This window comes from Poecilia reticulata, chromosome 4, assembly GCF_904066995.2.
Source record: "Poecilia reticulata chromosome 4, P_reticulata-male-v2, whole genome shotgun sequence".
Lineage (NCBI taxonomy): Eukaryota > Metazoa > Chordata > Actinopteri > Cyprinodontiformes > Poeciliidae > Poecilia > Poecilia reticulata.
Window position 1 is genome coordinate 21585681 of NC_088833.1, and position 20729 is coordinate 21606409.

Here is a 20729-nt window from a genome sequence, read left to right on the forward strand (position 1 = left end):
GCAGTAATGTGCCTTAATTGTTCCAACTAAAGTGATGGGAATTCCGGCTCCTTTCCGCAATCCGGCTTCTTTGTGTCAGGCCATTAACGAGCCATCTTTTGGAGCTTCTTTTCAGACTACGCTACGTAATGTTGAAAATTACTGTTTGTGCCTCGGATTCAGTAAAACCTTTAGATTAGAACATTTGACCAAAATCGTGCTTGTCCAAAATAACAGCTTTGCATGTTAAAATAGCTATCAAAATATCTAGCTGGGACCTTTATTCCTCTGCCAATGGCTCATCCAGAAACACCACAATGAAACACAGAACGACATCTAAAGAGCTGCAGGCCTCACTTTCCTCCATTAAGGTGAGGTTCACAATTCGACAGTAAGAGACTCCGTGCCATCCATTGGAGAGATCCCAGACCAAAACCACTGCTAACCAACAAGAACACCAAGGCCCGTCTCTCGGTTCCTAAACACGCACACAAAAGTATTTGGTGATCCTTATTCAGTGGACAGACGAGACCGAAGCAGAACTTTTTGTCTGCATCTGTTTTATGACTAGTATTTAAGGAAAAGAACATTTTACCAATGTTGGTATGAGCCTCTGTGGCCTTGGGTGACTTGATGAAGCCTTGATTTCTGTTAACTGGCAGAAAATGCTAAAGGAAATGATTGCACAAACGTCAACGTCTGACCTTAAACTCAAGTCCATTTGTGTTTGGAGAGCCTGTGGGTGTACCTTAAACACCCCATAATGCTTGAAACCTCTCCTCTACAAAGAGGAGTGGGCCAACAATTCATCCATGGTGCTATAAAAACTCATATTCAGTCATAGTAAATGGTTGATGGAAGTTGTTGCCACAAAGAGCAACACAACCAGGTACTAGATTAGGCAAGCAGGTTTGTTTAAAAGCTTTTTTAAAAATTGGTCTAGATGCCCTTTAATCTCTATAGATATATTGTTAGTCTGAGAACTGTAACAAGCTGACAGCATATAGCTGAAACACATCCTATTTTTGCCCTTATTGTTTCAGTGCTGGTTATCCATATTTTTAGAATAACTTTGTTCCCTTAATAAGTCATTTTAAAACAGCCTTTTGTTTTTACTCAGCTTATGTAATATAAAATTTGTAAATACTGGAATACCACTCGTTATAGCTAAGCGCAGTGAGATATAACTGAGCATGTCTTGGTCTTTAGACGATTAGGAATAATTTTGTACAGTCCCTGTTTCTGGACTGACTTAAAGACACTAAGGTAATTGTTAAGATAAATATCATTGGAAGTCCTTCTGATTTGCCTCAAGGTAAACAATGTGTGCTGTTAACTGACTGTGCTACCAGACACATAAGGGCAAATTATAGTACAATGATTTGGTATAAAAGGACAGACTCTCATCCGTTTTGACTGCTACAAAAAACACAAGCCTCAACCATCAGCAGACTGAAGTACAGACAGCCAACAGTAAAAACAAAAAAAAAACATGAGTGTGGGTGTTTGACCTGAATTTAAACCAACAAAGAGCTCAAATGCTGACACAGTTAATGTACATTGCCATTTGTTTTCTTTTTCTGCACAGTCTACATGTCAGGTTTGTTCCAAATATCAAAAAGAGCAAGGAGAAGTCATGTCGCTCTTTAGAAAATGAACTCGCACTAAAGAACTGACTTTCCTCGTTCAAGCAAAGGAGCCGGCATTTCGAGTCGGCTCGTTCACGACCGACACACAACCACTACAATAAACGCTTTAGAAAGCACAGAAACGAGTGAACGTGGTTTGTTCATTGCTGAATCAATTAATCACGAGTGTCAAAAGCTGCACATGTCCGTCCAAATCAACCACGGGGGTTTTCTTGCGTGTCCTTTGAACTTGTCTGACAGGATGTTCGCGCTATTTATGCGTGACTCTCCCAGTGGGTGTCACAAACACACCGAGGTCTGATGCTGCAGGCAACTCACTGCTGCTGCTTCCTGTATTGAGGCACCAGCGGTCAGCGCGCTGAACAACTGTACGTTTCAGAGCCCCGCACCCCCCGAGTTTAAACACCGAGGGAGTACTGCCGAAGACCCCGGGGTGTCCGTATCCTGCTGTGGCTGGACGGAAGCTCAGAGAGGAGGACTGCTGTTCATTTCGGCTCACAGACGCAGAGCACGATTTTGACTGGAACTGGTGCTAGCTAGTAGCGGCTAAGTGGCTAATGGCTAATAGCGGCAGGTAGATTATAGACAAGTAGCCGAAGAAAACAAACCTGTCACATTTTCAACCTATAGATGAGACCGAAAACCAGCCGACTTTTGAAGGGCATATCGGTATGACACGGTTTACCTATTTAGCGAACTGACATGCTCCGAAAAGTGCATTAACTCTGCTAACGTTAACTAGCCAAGTCACTAGCCACTTAGAGCGAATCCTGTTGCTTTTTTTTCCCCAGGTAGATCTCTGATTAGGGGCAAGGTTAGATCAGCCGCTGCCCGCCTCGTTGCACTATAGTATTTTACTGAGAACGTCGTTTAGTTTAGTTAAAATAGAAATGGCTCCTAAAAGAAGACCCGTTCCCCTGAACATTACGCCCATTGGGGAGGGACAGGCCACCTCAAACACCATCGATGCTGCATCTGAGTAAGTACATTTCTGTCAAGTTTAAATCAACTCTGACGGGGAACAAGTGCTACTTATTCCTCTATTATGTGACGCTTTTCTACATATCTGTTAATGCTTGATGCATTTGTATTGGGGTAGCAATGTAAAATCACTAAAATATATGTTACTATATCATAAAAAATAGATAAATTGTGGAATTATGTTGTTTCTTTTGAGTTTTCTCAGTTTTTAATTGCAGAGTTGCTGTAAAACAATCCAGTTTCTATGCAATTCCCTTTAAAATAAATGTGTTTTCTCTGTAATAGTACTTCACGTATGAACTGTTATCCTTCCTGCTTGCATGTTCTCCGCACAGAGCCAACCTTGAGGCCTTACAGAAGAAACTGGGTGAGCTGGACCTCGACGAACAACAGAGGAAACGCCTGGAGGCCTTCCTCACCCAGAAGGCTCAGGTTGGTGAGCTGAAGGATGAGGATTTTGACCCAATATGCGAGTTGGGGGCCGGAAACGGAGGAGTGGTCAACAAGGTCCAACACAAACCTTCTCGTTTGGTCATGGCTCGAAAGGTGAATGCTGAAGATTTTATTTACTTTTTTTTTTTTTGCGTCAGGTGAAGCAGAGATGTTTTTTTTCTGTTTATTTTTTTTATTTTTCTTCCCCATTCTTTCATGGTTTGACAGGTTCTGAGTTAAATAAGAATCAGATAAAGCTTAGAGACGCATGCTTTGACGCGTACATAGTGATAATTATGTTAAAAAAAATTCTTTTTTTTAATGTTGGGCTCAAATTTACTACCACAATCCAAAGAATGTTCAATCCTTAGGAAAAACAGGTCTGAGGTCAAACGTCAATGAGAACCTGGAAATGTTATCTGATGAACTTTGTGCAGCAGCATTTCTCATAACTTTGAGAATTTAACTGTTTATCTGAATAGCCTACCACGTAAATCTCAAATGGTATTGTTCTCAGTAAATGGTTTGGGAATTGTTCGAAAGTTGGGTTACTTTCCAACAGTGCCTCATTTTCAGAAAATATTGGAAACTGTTTTTATTTCAATAATCTTAAGTGTTGATATTTAAAAAGTCTGAAAAACTCAGATTTTCCATGCAAGATCTATGACCACATTTAGTTATGCTACAAATGTGTAGGTCTGTTTGTTCATCACTTCTTCCATCTGATTTATTTCAGACATTCAAACTACCCAACCAATGTTTGAAAGAGTTTTGCTGCTAAAATTAACCTTTTGCATTTAAGTCGATAAAAATCAAAACAAGATGTGATTTTATTAATCAAAATAAGCTAACTACTTGCTGGTAGTTATCCACCACCAGCTCCTTCATTATTAAAATGTTTCGTATAAGACACTGGCTTTAGTTGCTAGAGTTGAATTTGGCTCACTTATGTTGAATAGAATCTATTTTGGCAAGTAAACTAATAAGTGGAATTAAGCATGTTAGATTTTTTTATTTATTTAAATCATGTATGCCATAAATTTAAATTGTAATGATCTTTTAGTAAGTGTTGAATTTGAACCTGCAGATCCCCTCGTTCAGGTTCTGAAGCTGCAGCTCTGGCATGCTCAAGCTTGTGGGCTGTTTTAACTTGTCGGTATAGTTTCCAAGAAAAAGTTCAGAACCACTTGGTAGCAAGTGGTTCTGAACCACTTGCTACTTCTCATACAACTGGAGAGATCACTTCTCTCCAGTTGTATGAGAAGTGATCCGTGTCTTTCCGGGTCATTAAATCCGGACCGTGTTGTAGTTGTATGTCGACATGTCCCCTCGGTGTGTTAAAGGCCGTTACTTCAACATCAGCAGAAGCTCTCAACTTCTCTTTTCCCAGCTAATTCACCTGGAAATCAAGCCCGCCATCAGAAACCAGATCATCCGAGAGCTGCAGGTGCTCCACGAGTGCAACTCTCCCTACATCGTGGGCTTCTACGGAGCTTTTTACAGCGATGGAGAGATCAGCATCTGCATGGAGCACATGGTGAGAGACTCTTACTGGTGGTTGTCTCCTGAGCCTGTTGAATGAGTGAACATCTTTAATCTCATCAACATGTCAAAGTGAAGCCATGTTGAGTTTGGTCTCTTTGTGTAATGATCATCCTTTGCCACAAATGATCAAATGCTATTGTTGCGTTTTGGGATATAATTGTTTTTCTCATTTAAAAAAGGAATTAAATAATGTATTTGCATGTTGTAATGCATTTCTAATATTATACTAAAAAGGGTTAAGTGAAAAATCAGCAGACTGCGCCTTTTTTTTTATATCCAGTTAATTAGCAGAACAATCGATTATTAAAATAATCATTAGTTGCAACCAGACTGGTCATTTAGACATGTTCCTTGTTAAATCAGTTCATTCTTTTGATTAATGGGAAACAGAGGTGTGTTTACATGCTTGTCTGTAGAAGTGATTTATTTATTTTTTTACTTTAATTTGTCTTAATATAAATATTTTCTCAACAGGACGGTGGATCATTGGACCAGGTTCTTAAGGAAGCCAGAAGAATCCCTGAAGAAATTCTGGGAAAAGTTAGCATAGCTGTATGTATCATATTTGGATTCCTTTTTTTTTTTTTTTTTTTTTCCTTTTACAATTTTTTTTTTATGCATGATCATTAATTATACTTTTAAGTTTTTAACTTGCCAGTACTGAACATCTAACATTCAACTTTGGCAGTGATTTAAAACGGGATGTTTATTAACATGTTCAGTATAAACAGCAGAACTCCACCCATATTTTACTGTGGAATGTGACACGAAATCACTCATGTAGAACCCACCTGTTCACAGATTTTTAAAAATGTATTTTTTGTGCTTTTTTTTTTTTTTGATCATTTGGAGCTAAATTTGAAATTGAATGATGGGTTCTTTACATTCATTACTAATACTGTCACAAATCGTTTCGAACAGCCTTGAATTTGATCCTGAGCGGATATCTGGGAAGAAATCGGGACATCTTAATTCTCTCTGCAAAAAAAAAAGAAAAAAAAATGTTGCAAATATATGCTTTAATAGTGCTTAATCTCTTACTTACAGGTCTTAAGGGGATTAGCTTATCTGCGAGAGAAGCATCAGATCATGCACAGAGGTAAAGACACACCCTGCAGTCTAACAGCAGAATGACATTTGATTATGAAGGCTGATTAGACGCTGCCACAATCGGACTGTTTTCACAATAACAAATGTTGCTTTATTTAGAAAACTATCAGCAATTACTAAGCATGCATTAGTCTCAAACCAACCTTCATTTACTTATGCTTCAGATTTGGTTAACTTTTAAAATCTTGGCATTCCAGACTGTCAGAGTATCTTTCAAGGCTTCTTTCTTTTTCTGAGAAGTGAAGTTGTTGCACCACAGCACACTTGTCATTGCAAAAGCCAGAGGAAGCTCAGCGAGCGACGACTAAAACAAGAAATAGGATGTGCAGTTGTAAGGAGATGGGTAATTGATGAAGGCATAAAATGCATAATTATTTAGCTGTGCTATTTGTATAGAGAGCAGGGTTTTTGCCGATTCTTGGTGTTAAGTTTTAATTGTTGAATTTTAGGCTTTTAAGAAAAATTATTCCGCGATTTTCTATATTAGGTTTTAATTACATTTAGCAACTTGCTAAACTTGTGCAATATGCTGTTTTTATTGCTTCTTTCATTCCATTTTATTCATCTGTTTTAAGAAATTGCTTCATTCCCAGTTTTGTCTGAACAGTTCAAGTCATGCTGCCATTTGACATGACTACAAACATAAATGGTCAAAGTCAAAGCGTTTTTGTGACTTTATCTACTTCTTTTTTTTTTCTTTTTTTTTCCTCCTCCTTCATGGGAAAGTATCTTTACTACACACTGTTTCGAGGGGAATTGGTGTGTAGTTGCTGGAATTCACTTGAGTCTCGTTCTGGAGCCAAAACACTCCAGGTTCAGTTAACAAAATTACCTTTACTTGGATAACTTGCAAAGTAAGTTGATTTAATTTTAAAATGCAATTGTACTAAAAAGATTAATCTACTGAAAATTGCAGTAACCCTGCAAGTAGTATTTTTATAGCTGTTTGTTAATACGAAGAGTATAAAGTATAATATAATCAAATGTCCAGTCTAGACTTGATACCTGATAACTAGATGATGTCAAAGAACCAACACAAAACTTTAAGTGCTTCTGATACAAACTTCTGCAAAGATTACTAAGTAGGGTTGGGCAATTATTGTATCCTTATTTACTGTGATAAGAATTTTGATTTATTTTTAAATCGGACGTGACAATACTCAAAAAATCACTGTCTTCTAAACACAACTTTCAGGTTGGACGACTGAAGCTTCTGAACTTTCACCAGTTGTGTAGTAAACATTTGTTGATCATATCGTTAAAGATATGATCTGACAGGTATGGTCTTGTTTTCATGGAAGAGCCTCAGTATGAGACCCGAGCAGTTGGAACATTGTAACTGTATACACCAGCTTGTCTGGGTCCACTCTTCCTCCAGCTTGTTTAGATTTGTGGGAAACTTGCATTCCTTACATGTTCACTGGTGATGCACGGTTCAGTATCTGTGTCGATTCAGCCAACTGCATAGCTTTTAAAAACCTCTTCATATCCATCCGTCGTCTCAAGTTGCCTTCATTACATGAGATTTAAATTGATAAGGCCTTTTCTTTTTTGCGGATGTTGGATTTTTTTTCTAAGAACAACAGATCCTTAAGTCGGGATTCTGACTAAGGTTGAAGCTTACCGAACAATCCTGAGTTTTGTCTTATTTATTTATATATATATTATTTTTACATGCATAAAATAGAGGACTATAATTTGCATGTATTGGTAATAATTATCTACAAAGCAAATCCCACTATTTTAACAGCTTGCCGTTTGAATGCTCAAGTTTAGTTACAAAAACGCAAAATCTTACCAAGTATTTTCGGTCTAGTTTCTAGTGCAAATATCTTGGTACACTTGCAACAAGACAAAACTAACTTATAGGTAACTTTTCAGCAAGACACATGAGCTTGTTTTAAGTCTATAATTCCGTAATATTGATAAAAAAGTTCCAGTTATGAGCGAAATAATCTGCCAGAGAAACGAGACATTTTTCCCGTACAAGTTAAAATGTCTTGTTTCTCTGGCAAATTATTTCGTATATAATTAGTACTTTTTCATCAATATTAAGGAATTATTGACTCAGAATAAGCCCCTGCATCATGCTGAAAAGTGTTGTCATGGTTTTGCCTTATTTCAAGTGGACCAAGCCATTTTGCACTAGAAACTAGACTAAAAATACTTGGTAAGATTTTGTTTTTACGGTGGTGACGCCCTTACCCGCTCTAAGCTGTGACTGAGACAACTCAAATGTAGGAAGACTTCACAAAAATTTGAGTTTCTTTTTTGCTGTCGTTTCTGCTCATTTTAGGTCTTCACCAAAACCACTTCTTTTTGATCATTTGCTGTGATTCGTGAACGTATTTTCTTTTGTCACCCATTTTTTTTCCCCCCGTTCCTGTGGTCGGTGTCATTCCCTCATGACACTCGGCCCTGCTTAAATCTTTTGTCAAAAGTTATCACAACTAGCGCTCTCTTAATGATTTAAGACAGATTTTGTTCAAAAATCTATCCAGACGATTAACTCTTATTGCTGGTGATACAGACCCAGATTCAGATGAGGAAAAGTGATTACACGCCGCTTAAATGTTTCCAAGACATTTATTACTCCCGCCGCATCATAAAGTCTTATCTGGGAATGTGAGCAGTTTGTGATCGATTTAGATTTATGGTGTAAAATGAGGGCTGCTTCCACATCGCACCAGTGAGAAATCGCGGCTGTCCTGTTATGAGTTTACGGCTAGAGGACTGCAGCGAAGTTTTCCCTCTGTCTTCAGGGTCGGTGGTACTCCAGGATGGAGTTGTCTGTGAGCTCAGGCGGTAATTACAGCCTCTCGGATGTGATTAGAGAGCAGACGCGCCCTGTTGACCCTCCCTGCCTGTCTCCCTCCATCGTTCTCCTGCTCTTTCATGCCACCTCTTCCTCAGTCATTGCTCACATGTCCCATGGCCTCTGCTAAAAGGCACCATTATTTTTGCAGGCTGTATTTCTGCGCAGACTTTTAACTGGGCTTGTGTGACGTTTGTTGTGAAAGTTGAGCCGTCTGCCGCTCAACTGGCCAACCTGCTCATTTTTTTTGTGTGCGTGTCAAGAGGATTTTCACTTGTTTTGTTTTCTCTCCATCAGAAACCACTGCTTATGCTCAATGCCACTACGCTCATGTACAGCTACTCCTTTCCATGAACCTTTCCACTTCTTGCATAAGAAAACCAAAAAAACTTTAATGTGTTTTATTTGGCGTCATGTGATAGACCAACACAAAGTAGTGTATAATTGTGAAGTGGAAGGAAATGTGTGTAAATGGTCCTTAAATTTCATCCACGACCCGAGTCAAAACATCGTAGGCTGCAGATGTTACATCTAGCGACTGAGGCTTTTGCCCCGTTTCTTTCGTCTGTGTTCCTTACATGGCTTGTGGCAAACTTTAAACACTTCTCATTCATTTCATTCGATGATGCCACGCTCAGATTTATGGAGTGCAAGACTAATAGTGTTCCTGTTAACAATTTCCTTTAACTGAGTTGTTGATCTCCGTAGTGCTTGTAGAGTTACCATAGGCCTTTGGCTGTATCCTTGATTTCTGCTCTCCTTGCCACATTTGTTCATTTAAGAGTCCAGTCACGGTTTGGTATATCTGCGATAAGTCCGTGGCGATAAATCAATTAATCACGTAGTTTAAAACGAGTGATAATTTCAATTTCCACGATTTGTTTTTTCTTTCTCTTTCTACCAAAGACTGAGTGACAAAAGGCTCCAGTGTGGTGCATTGGTCTCAACCAGCCTCTTTCTTTTTTCTTTTTCTTTTTTAAAGGGTAATATTGTTTGGAGAAACTTTACTTCTGGGTAACGGAGCAGATGAGTAGATTTTGTTGTTAGAAAACGTTGAAAGCAGAATGCAATTTTCCTTCTACTTGACAAGTATGTTATACTTTGTGCTTCTCCATCACCCAAAACCTCAGTAAAGTAGGGGGGAGGAGTCGAGGGGTATAAAAACTTTTGCGAGGCACTCGATGTACTTTAGAAAAAAAGAAACAAAAACAAAAAAAACTGTCTAAAAGCTTTAAGGTGTTCTATAATATGACAGCAAAGCAGTAATCCGTGTTTGCATAGCATTTTTTTTGTTTTGTTTTGGTGTATTGTGCGCAGCACTCGTCGTAACCCTGAATATGTAACGTACATTTGTTTGTTTTGTTTGTCCGTCCCTTCTGCCACAGACGTGAAGCCCTCCAACATCCTGGTCAACTCCCGCGGGGAGATCAAGCTGTGTGACTTTGGTGTGAGCGGCCAGCTCATAGATTCCATGGCCAACTCCTTTGTTGGAACGCGCTCCTACATGTCGGTGAGTCAGCTCTGCACGCCTGCGCCCCCACCCCTTTTTTCCTCTGGCCCTATCCCCACTTTCCCTCTCCATTCCTCTCGCATGGCTCTTGCTCAGCCAGACCCGCCCTCTGCCTTCCCCTCACTCCCCCCCTTGCCAAGAGGCGAGGGCTGTGCCCAGGAAAGAGCTCGAACGAGCGCCTGCTCTTTCTTGTCCTCCTACCCCCTCAGTCTGAGACGCCTGGGGTCAAGCGTCCCAGTGTACTTGGAGTTTCCAAGCACAAAGTTGTTCCTAAGCAGCATTACGGACGGTACAGGTCGTTGGCCTTTGGCTCTCATTTTCGTCACACACCTGAGCTTGGACACGCATCCAACTCAAACATTGTAAAGCTGTTTTTCCCCTTCCTGCCAAACCCTCTCTCTCTTTGTCTTCTTTTCCAAATCACACCCCACCCGTTCTTGCCTCTCTATCCCCTCTTCCCTCCCCTCCCCTCTCTTCTCCGTCGCTTCCTGCCTCTCCCCAGCCCCTTGCCCAACCCTCTTGCATTTCCCTGGCATCTTGGCTGTACCTGGTCCCTCTGACGTAGTTGTGCGTTTCTCAACAGCCGGAGAGACTGCAGGGCACCCACTACTCGGTTCAGTCTGACGTGTGGAGCATGGGCCTGTCCCTGGTGGAGCTGGCGATCGGCCGCTACCCTATACCCCCACCAGACGCCAGGGAACTGGAAGCCATCTTTGGACGCTCCATCATGGACGGGGCAGAGGGAGAGCCTCGCTCCAACATGGCTAGACCGAGGCCACCGGGCAGGCCTGTGAGCGGTACGAAATCAAACGTTTTTGTTTTCTTAAACTAAAGTTCTCATTGTGATCTTATACAAATCCCAAGAGGTCATGATCATTATTTTGGTTTCCTCCACAGGACATGGGATGGACAGTAGACCTGCCATGGCTATCTTTGAGCTTTTGGACTACATTGTGAATGAGGTCTGAAAAATAACTGATCGATTTAGTCGCTATATTGTTTTTTTTTTTTTTGTTTTTTTTTACAGCTGTTCTCCTGATGTTCTCCTGATGATGACTTTTTTTCCACAGCCACCGCCTAAGCTACCACAGGGTGTCTTCAGCAGTGACTTCCAGGACTTTGTGACAAAATGGTGAGCGCCACAGAATGAGGAGTGCTATTTATTTGGACACTTGTGTATGGTTGGAAAACTGTCATTTGTTTCAAATTAAATTTTTCCACTTGGTGACTGAAAATGTTGCATTACGTAGATAGTCTGGCGATGTGGTGCCTTGTAAAAGTTGCTGTACACCTTAAAATCATTCATATTTTGTCACATCACAGCCAGAAACTTCATTTTTGAGGTCTTGCCCCAGATTGTCGAGTGGATTTATGTCTGGAATTTGACTTGTTTGTTTTAACACACAAGCACAGTTGACCTAAACCTTTCCACATTACACACTCAAGTTGACCCAAGTCGTTCCATTCTGGCTCTGGCTGTATGTCTGGACTAATCCTGTTTGAAAGTGAACAGTCTTATCAGTCTAGAGTAATTTACAGCTACTAACAGGGTTGTTTTTTCAGGATGATTGTGATGATTTAGCTCCATCCGAGGGTAGACATGTAATATGAATGACTATTGTTCTGCCAGCAGATTCGTCCACCTGCAGGTTTCTGCAGTTCTCATAGTTACCATCGTTTCCTGACCTGCTTCTTATCATTTAGTGTCAGTTTCACAATTATGTACAACTTTGTTGGTCTGTTTCTTAAAATCGCAATAAAATACAACAACGTTTGTGGTTGTCATGGGAGGAAAATGTGAAAGGGTTCGATGGTTATGGGGAATTTTGATGCGAAACATGAACATTTATAAATGTCAACTTTCTTTTGTATCTGCAGCTTGATTAAAAACCCAGCCGAGAGGGCGGACCTGAAGATGTTGATGGTGCGTATGCAGTCTTTGTTGACCTTTATTCTTTTTGATCTCTGGGTAAGAGTAAATGTTGCAAACCAAAGTTTCTTTGTTTTCAGAATCACACATTTATCAAGCGATCGGAAGTGGAGGAAGTGGACTTTGCCGGATGGTTGTGCAAAACCATGAACCTCCACCAGCCCAGTACTCCCACTCGCACCACCGAGTGATCAAGCAGCCTCCACACAAAAGAAAAAAAATAAAATAAATCCTTGTCTGTCCCTGGTCTGACACATTTCTGAGGTGTCTCTGCATTCATGTACACAATCCACCACACATGCTGGCACTTTTTTTTTTGTCCATCTTGCTTTTGGGTAAAATATTTGTAGCTTCCCTTTGTTTATTTCGTCACCAGCAGCGGAGCCTGTTGAGTCACTATTGTACTGTAAGACCACAGCTTCACCATGGTGGTGCCGAAAGCAGCCGCCGTTCACGTTTTCACACCGCTGCAGAGGATGTAAAGCACTGAAGGGCTGCCGTAGTGTCATCAGAATTCCCAGTGGCAAACTTCTTTTGTATTGTTGAATATTCTGTATTAATCTTTTCTATGGTGGCTTGTGGGGTTGTATTTTATTAACCTGCTGTAAAAGAAGGAAACATGGTGTACTGAAAGTTTAAAGGAAATGTAACCTGCAATCATCTTGCAGACTTTATATTTGCTAATTGATGGGGAAAATGCCTCAATTACGGTTGAACTTTTTTTTTTTTTTTTCCCCACATTTAGTTACTAGCGGTTTCTGGCAGATCCCCCAGTTTAATAATCAAAAAGAGTGCATTGCAAGCAAAACGGGCACCCACAGGAGTCATTTTCACTTTTTGGCATGCAAGCAATCTTTTAAAGGATAATTTTGTGAACACTTTCCCAAACCAAAGAGGGTACTCATGACTACTTCTTTTGCTTCAGTGGCTGGTTGTCTTTAAATTCTTGAGCAGTAAATCTGTGTAATTAGGTAATCTCATTTACTTTCAATAATTTACACTCCAACAGTGTGGAGTTTAGTTTTTTGTTGTTTTTTTTCCCTCCATATTTCTTTTACATCTCTTGTACGTCTCACAAGGGATGAGGTAAATTCCTCCTGAAGCTCGGAATTTCCAGGATGTCTATCTAGACATTACGAAAATTAGGACAAAGGCATTTTCATGAGTTGATATAGCATGGTTTATCTTTCTAATGGCTATATGTGTACTTAAGATCATGAAAGGGATGAGCTGGCGTTTTTAATCAAGCCTCAGTTTCTGCTATGATGGTGCAAGTTTTCAATCGCAATGAATGATCTTTTTTGTTTTTTTCCTCTTTATTGAATACCTTCTACCCAAAGTGTGTTTGGTTAATTTTCCACTGTACTGCTACATGTGACGCTCCAAGTTTCAACTTGGGACAAGACTTATTTAAAGCCTTGCTTGTGGAATAGACTTGGGTTAAAATGTTACTTAAACACACTTTTTTTCTTTTCTTGCAACTTTGGTTTAAAAACGACACAAACACAGCCTTGCAGTGTATTGTGAGACCTGACAAAGGGCACAAGGGGTCTGACTCGAGATTTTTAACCCAGGTCAGTTTTGGTCACTTGGTGGTGTTACCTGCTAGCCCGCTGTCTTGCTAGAGCTCTTGTATTCTCTCTCTGCTTATGGCTGCCCTTTCTACTCCCCTTCCCCTCTGAAATGTGCATTCTTCAAAAATAAATGGATGCATATTCACCTGTATGTGTACAAAGCTATAAACAAAAATTACATGAGTACTATTTTGCAGTCTTAATATACAAATTTTTGATTTTATGTAAATGACAAGAAGAGTCATTTTATTATAATATAAAAATGTGTTGGAAATGGTTATAATGTATAAAAAATTGAAATAAAATTTATTTGTGAATGTAAATGCATATGCTTGTCTTTAGAAGAATTGAGCATTATAAAATGTGTTTGTTGCGGTGACTTCAGGGTCGAGATGGTGGTGTTTTTGTTAACCCGTAATGTAAATATTACTAATCGGTTAGAATAAAATGTAAAACTAAGTACGCGTTCAAAAATAAGACACCAGAAAAGGAGATAATTTAAAAACAAAAGTTGTAAAATACAAATCAGCTGTATTATCTTTTAAGAATGTAAAGATAAAACTAACTTTAAAACAAATTGTGAATTATGATTATTTTAAGATCAAAATAAAAATGGAATAAAAGAACCTACTAAAACATTTGAAAAAAGATCAAAAGATGAAAATTTTATATTAAAATACAGATTTAATGAAGTTTAAGTTGAAGCCCTACTAATGTTTTGAAAACAAATTATTTTAGGTGCAGTAGAGATAAATGGCTATTTGTGTTAGTTAGATCATGTCTATAGTGTGAAATTTGTTGTATAGTGAGTATGATTGCTAAGACTAATAAATGTGAATTAGGGCTCATTATGAAGCCCTAATATTAATTATTTGGTCAATTTATTGTTGTTTTGGTGTCTAGTCACAGTCTTGCCCGGGTCTTTGTAAATCTGTTCTACGGCCCTGGCAACAGGAGAGTCAAGCTGAGTTACTCTGAGCGTTTGCGTTTTAAAGACTCTACTGAAAATATAACTTTTAATTTCTACCAAACCAAAAAATATATAGTATGTCTGGATAGCCAGTAGGTATGTGAGCGTGCTTAATCTCCGACCATTAGCGCGTAACCACAGCGACAGAATGTTCCCAAGAACTAGCTAACTTTGAAAAAAGCTTTTGGTTAATTTTGGAGACATAACAAGCGTGCAGGGTGATAATGGTGCTGGTTTTTGAAACGGTAAGTGTTCCCTTTTTATTTCCCAGTATTTCTTTTTTTTTATTTATTTGGTATAAACACAACTGCATTTCCACCTTCAATGAGCTTTTATTTATATGACCGTGCCAGGCTTAATATTTGCGTTTGAAAAGCCTGGACTTGCAAAGAGCGCTATAGTTTTCAGTGAAAACTACGAACAAGACTGGCTACGAACACTGTCTCTCTGGTTTGGGTGGTTGTATTTAACGATGATAAACTACATAAAGAAGCTATAGAGAAACCTAGAACCTTACCAAGGAACTCTTAACGAAACCTGGAAATTACTGATAACACATTTTCTCAAGTGGAATCCAGTAAAGTTAGCATTAATTATGGCGTTAATAGCTACGAAAATCTTTCACTTGATTTATCTTGTGTGTTCTCTGATTTGGGCAAAGAAATGTCTTCCAGACCCAGTGCCGAAATTCTGAGCTGTAAAAATGAGCGTTGTTAGAAAATAAGTGTTTCCTAAGGGTTCACAATCTCAGTCACACAGTCTCAGGCGTAACATTATGACCACTGTGTCAGCAGAACTGCACAACACTCATCTTTCCATTACATCACCTTTGACTTTAGTAAAAGATGAAAATAAGGCAAAAAATATATTTTTTTATTCCAGAAATGTCGATCTACTGAAAAGCATGTCAAAGTGCTACTATACAGTATAGTCAATACTTGGTTAAGGCTCAATTGTGTCCAGTGGCATGTAAGTGATCAGCCCTGTGGACCTGCTGAGGTATTTTAGAGCCCCAGGTTGCATTATTAGTATACTTCAGCTTGTCTGCATTATTAGCTCGGCTTTTTAGCTTCCCTCATGCTCATCTTGACAAACCCCAGTTCAGGTCAGGACAATTTCCTGGACAACCATGCACAGTTCCGGTATGATGGTCAGTAAACCAGTTTTGGTACTTTTGGCAGTGTGAGCAGGCACTAGGTCCAGCTGCGACATTTTTTCAGCATCTTCACAAAGGGAGTGAAGGGTGACGTGCTCTAAAATATCCTGGTAGACAGCTGGGCTGATTTTGGGATTTGATAAAACACACCAACACCAGCAGGTGTTATGGTTCCACACATCATCACTGACTGTAGAAACCTCACTGTAGACCCCGAGCAATTTGGATCCTGTGCCTCTTCTCTTATCCAGCAGACAAGCTACTGGAAGTCAAGTTATTGAAGAGGTGGAAGCCGTTTTTGATACACAGAGCATCACATTTTGTTTCGCATATGGGTGCATGTCTGCAGGTCATCCCTGACAGCTGTAGTCTCTTTCACTGTAGGATAAAACACCCTGCAACTGAAAAGGTTCAGGAATAGTTGGAGTGAGTTTGAGGTGTTGATTTGGCCTTCAAAATTCCAAGATCTCAACCCAGTTGGCCATCTGTGGGATGAGTTGGGCAAACAAGTCCTAATAAATCCGTTAAAAAGTCTTGCCTCGTAACCTAAAGGCCTTAAGGATTTGCTGCCACAGCATTGAGATGCCAGATTTCACAGCCCACCTTCAGGGCTCTGGTAGAGTCCATTTCACAACGGGTCGGGGCTGTTTTGGCAGCAAGAGGGGGATCAAAATATTCACCAGGGGGGCCATAATGTTACACTTAATTATTGCATTGTTTTACTTAACTTTATTAACTTCTTTGTTGTGAGTTCTTATGGCAATCTGCTTTCTCAGAAATAACAAATGGCGTCATTCACACAGTAATGAGAAAGGCAGATCAGACGTGTGGTGTCTGGGAGTGAAGTGGACCACCCTATGCTGGTCTGAACGACAAAATTGCCGTAAAACTGTCTGCCCCCACTCCTCCTGCTTCCCCTCCCTTTTCCTCTCGCTCACACATGCTCAATCATTGCAGGGACAGTGCTCTACAGTGCCCTCTAGGCAGACAACGTGTCACTGCAGCTGTGCAAAGGCACGCAAACGTAAGAAATGTTGACACCATAAAGCCGCTGGAGTTCCTAGAGTGCAGCATCATATAGTCTGCCAACTATCTTGCTAAGTCATTTTATAGCACATGTAGATGTTTGTTTTGATTATTTGTAATGTGCAGAAGTTGGGATTGATGTCAGATGTACACAAGACAACACTGAAATTACTGAGGGGTTTAGAATGTCCGACAAAAACAAAAATATAGAAACTATGTTTTTAGTGATGCTGCATCAACATTATATATCAAATATATCGCTGCCTTTTCAAACACACAGGACAAACATTTTACATTCATCATATATAGGGCCTCGAATCAGAAAATACTCTTGCACAGTTCTTCTTTGCTGCTTGTGAGTGTTGGTTTCTTTTGTTGCTGCTGTTTATAAATCCATGACCTGCCGCATTAAATGAGTTTTGCTCATTAATGCCAGAAAGTGTTTGCTTTATTAGGTTTTTACTTGTGCTGTCTCGACTTGTCAATGTAATTGATGACATCGACTTTGAGCATCTGTGGACATCGATATGAAGTGGACACATCTTTTTAATGAGTTCATCTTTTAGAATTTAGCTTTGTTTCTCCTGTGTGTTTGGCACCAGTCATTAGCCGACCGAGTCTGACCTCCAGTTTCAAAACAAGTATGGCAGATAAACCCGCCAGCTTCGCTGTCAAATGAGCCAGGCTACAATTGTTTTTTTGTTTTTTTTTAAGTGTTGAAAGGCTGAAGTAACAAAATCATGAAAGTATTTATAGTTTAGTGATGACAATCAGAGGTTTGAATGTGCTGTAGGATTTCATTGGCAACATAAGCATTGACGATTAGGCATGATGATGAGGTAGGTGAGGAGACAACGCAGATGAGCCACTGTGATTATTTGACTAAACACTAAATGATCCGTATGACGTTAGATTCTTAATTAAGTCTTTATCAAAAACATTTTACACAAGAGTCAGTCCAAACAAACAGTATTATCAACATTAACCCTGTGTTTGTGTTAATGTGCAGACATTATGCAGTCAAAAAAATCAAATTTCTGCTTTAGTCAGAGTTAACTGAATAGACGACGTGGATTTTTAAACGACTAAAATTGAAGCCAGACAAGCTCAGACATGATAAATACAATTAATAAGTGCAATAATTTATGAGTGAGATGAAACTATTATAGATTTCATTAGAATTAAAGAATAAGGTGTATTAAAATGTAAAAAAATATCAAAAAGTCTTTTTGTTTTTTTTCAGCTCAATTTCATTGTATATTATACTAAAACATAAGTGCTTCATTTGATTTAATTTTGATGTGTTGCACTTAAGATTTATGATTTTTACTTTAATTACTGGAAAACATGTATTAACATTTTACTTTGCAGTATGCAATAAATATTTTGTGGTGAAAGGAAATTAACTGTTCAGATGAGTCAATGAAATAATGAAAAAAAAAAGAATGGCAATAATTGTTAGAGGCAACCTAACAACAACAAAAAGTCTTCCTGATCGCACATAAAAGTAAACAAAGAAACCGATCTCTACCTAAGTGAAGAAAACTCATTTGATAACTTATTGCTGACCTAAGCACTTGCTATAATTTAAACTGACCTTCCCCTGTAATGCCAGGTATGCATAATTGTGCTCAGGTGAGTTGTAAAATGGTATTTATAGCAAATCTAATAAGTTTGTTCAGGACGATATTAGCCTAATTACATATTTTTTCATATGTAATCTAGTTAAATCGTAATTACTTTTGTAATCTGATCACATAGAACAGATTATACATAATCAGTTACCTCCCAGCAGTGGCTCTGATGCAACTCAACATCTTCCTCTCCAACCCACTGCATGGCACAATGGCTGGCTCGCGCCCATCGAGTGGGTGTGCTGGTGGGCATTTTGGAAGTGGCGCAATGTGAAGTGCGTGCACACATGGGAATTCAGATCTCACAGCAGCGAGTGGGGAAGATCTCAGCTTAGGAGCAGTCCTCACCTGCTGGAGCTTTGCAGGTAACGTGAACAGAGGGTGTGTATCGAGGGGGCTGCTGGCAGCCCCTGCCGTGTGTGCTGGAATGTGCCAAGACTTGCTTTTGGGGTGGGACAGCATGACCTCAGGCAATAGGATGGGTGGGTGCGACTTGCATAGAAAAGGAAAGGAGTAGCGAGGGATGAGGCGGGTGAGAATAGACAAGAGTTAACAACTCAGCTTTAACCCTGGAGACAATCCACAAACGCCGGTGTGTAGCCAATGACAGCCATAAAGAATGCAGTGGGCAGGCAGGGGTTAATAATTTGCGTTGTCTCCGGTTCAGTTTATGATTTGACAACTGTCTGCTTTTCAGTACTAAGAGATTTCCACCTTACTTTCATCTTGACAGGAGGAGGAGGGGGCTGAGGACGCCGAGGGATGCTGTGTCTTTAAGAGAGAGAGTGTGTGTGTGAATGTGTGTGAGAGAAAGAGAGAGAAAAGGGAGGGACCTCTTTGCCCTCCAGAAACCAGGAAGGGAATTGAGTTGATCTGCCGCTGCTTGGTTAGCGCATACGGGGGCTTTAAGCTGCGCGACAGTGAGAGGGAGATAGAGAGCTCCGAAGAGGAGGAGAGGAGAGGGCCGAGCTAACCCACAACAAGCACCACCACGGCCATCACAGGTGAGCTGAAGGCGACCTGTCATCCCTTCCTCTGCCTGCCCTGGGCCTGTCGAACTCAGGGGGTTGGTAGCAGGGAGAGGAGAGAGGAAGGACTGAGGGAGGGGGGCCAGAAAGGAGAGCAGGGTGGGGGGGGTTGGCCGGAGAGAGGAGGTGGGTCGCAGCAGCGGTCTCTAGTCAAGGTTCCTCTTTTTTTTATTTATTTATTTATTTATTTTTTTTATTTCTCTTAAATATGTCCTATATAGAGCTACTTGCCTCTGGGGGAATTTTGTGATAAAGTTTATAGGATGTGATCAAAACATTAACTTTTCAGGCAGGTGGAAGCACTTAGAGGAGGAGGAGGCAGCAGAGGAGGAGGAGGAGGAGGAGGGAGGGAGGCGACTGAGCCGAGAGAAGGAGGAAGCAAAAAAAATAATAATGATACTGGAAAGGCTACAAGCAGTGACAGCAACTTTTCGGGACATTACAGGGCGAGACACTCATTGCAGGGTGTGCTGTGTGTGCAGAGCATGTCTGGGTGGCATTAGGTTGTTTAGAGGAGGGGTAAGTCAATTTAGGTCAGGAGTTTCAAGTGAGTCTGAACCGTCCCAAGAGCGCAGAGCTGATGAAAGAGCGCACGGCCGATGTTTCAGTGCTGCCCCTGACAGTCTGAGCTGAAATCTGTTTTGTTTTTTTTCCTCCCACAGCGCCCTATCCTTGTTTGATGGTGCTCTGTACTTTAATACCTGGCAGGCTGCTAGCAGCATACTGTAGTGTATAATTCAGCCCTGGGTTGCTTACGTTAGAGAAGGCTTGGAGATAGTGGGGGTGGTGAGGGCAGAGAGGGAAGCTGGGACTCGTAGTCCGCAGCGGGGGCTGTGGAAACCAGGTGACATTGGGTTTTGGCCTCTATATCCCAGAGTGCCTTGCCCTCGGCCATGAAGGAAAGGGAACAGCCGTCAGCCTATCCCTGCGAGGAGGTGTGGCGAGTTAGCCGCTGCAAAGCCAATGAGGCGAGGGGATGCAGGAGCGGAGTTGTGGGCTGAAAATAGAGGGTGGTGGTGGATGGGATGGGGGCGGGTAGGTGTCTGTGTGGGATCAGGCAAGGGCTTGCCTGTATGACTAGGGCCACTCACAAGTTTCCTGCCTGGTAATGCTCTAGCCCTGCCCAGAGACACAGGCAGCAGAACTGGCCGGCAAAGCAGGGGAAGGCAGAGAGGTCCCAAGAAACATTTTCTGCCTATTCGGTAAGCACTGCGAAGACATCCTCACACACACACACATGGTGTCTTTGGGCTGGGAATTAGAGGAGAGGGGAAGCAAGTAAGGGAAAGTAAATACCAGAGTGTCTTGATAGAGTTCAGAGTTCTTGACCCACTTGAAGGCAGAGTAGGGGTTGGCAAACGGGTCAGGTGCCGCATTGACTATCTGCTGA

The 20729-nt window shown here is 40.6% G+C and overlaps 2 protein-coding genes across 4 annotated transcripts in view; both read left to right on the top strand.

The window, feature by feature from the left end:
* The first annotated feature begins 1950 nt into the window (after positions 1-1950).
* Positions 1951-13848, top strand: map2k2a (mitogen-activated protein kinase kinase 2a). The gene is made up of 11 exons (XM_008407132.3): positions 1951-2607; positions 2945-3155; positions 4432-4578; positions 5061-5138; positions 5634-5685; positions 9897-10021; positions 10605-10818; positions 10919-10983; positions 11092-11153; positions 11900-11945; positions 12032-13848. Exons 1-11 carry the CDS (start codon positions 2519-2521, stop codon positions 12140-12142), a joined length of 1200 nt encoding a protein of 399 aa, XP_008405354.1. The 5' UTR covers positions 1951-2518; the 3' UTR covers positions 12143-13848.
* Positions 13849-13964: 116 nt separating this feature from the next.
* Positions 13965-20729, top strand: part of zbtb7a (zinc finger and BTB domain containing 7a) — a 30212-nt gene continuing 23447 nt past the window's right edge. The window contains exons 1-2 of one of the 3 annotated variants that reach the window (XM_081606465.1): positions 13965-14740; positions 19045-19315. Coding sequence is in view for 1 of the 3 variants with exons in the window: in XM_008407133.3 (XP_008405355.1) it covers positions 14720-14740 (21 nt within the window). In the remaining 2 variants the exon portion in view is untranslated. Of the gene's footprint in view, positions 14741-19044; positions 19316-19341; positions 20542-20729 lie in introns of those variants that run through there. The other 2 variants (XM_008407133.3, XM_081606466.1) reach the window with 2 other exon arrangements.

What these genes read in the sequence shown, in the direction of transcription:
- map2k2a (XM_008407132.3), top strand. Translation starts at nt 2,519, where the DNA reads ATGGCTCCTAAAAGAAGACCCGTTCCCCTGAACATTACGCCCATTGGG. An exon ending in TGGGAAAAGTTAGCATAGCT is followed by an intron (nt 5,139 to 5,633) that starts GTATGTATCATA and finishes TCTTACTTACAG; the next exon opens with GTCTTAAGGGGATTAGCTTA. An exon ending in GCATCAGATCATGCACAGAG is followed by an intron (nt 5,686 to 9,896) that starts GTAAAGACACAC and finishes CTTCTGCCACAG; the next exon opens with ACGTGAAGCCCTCCAACATC.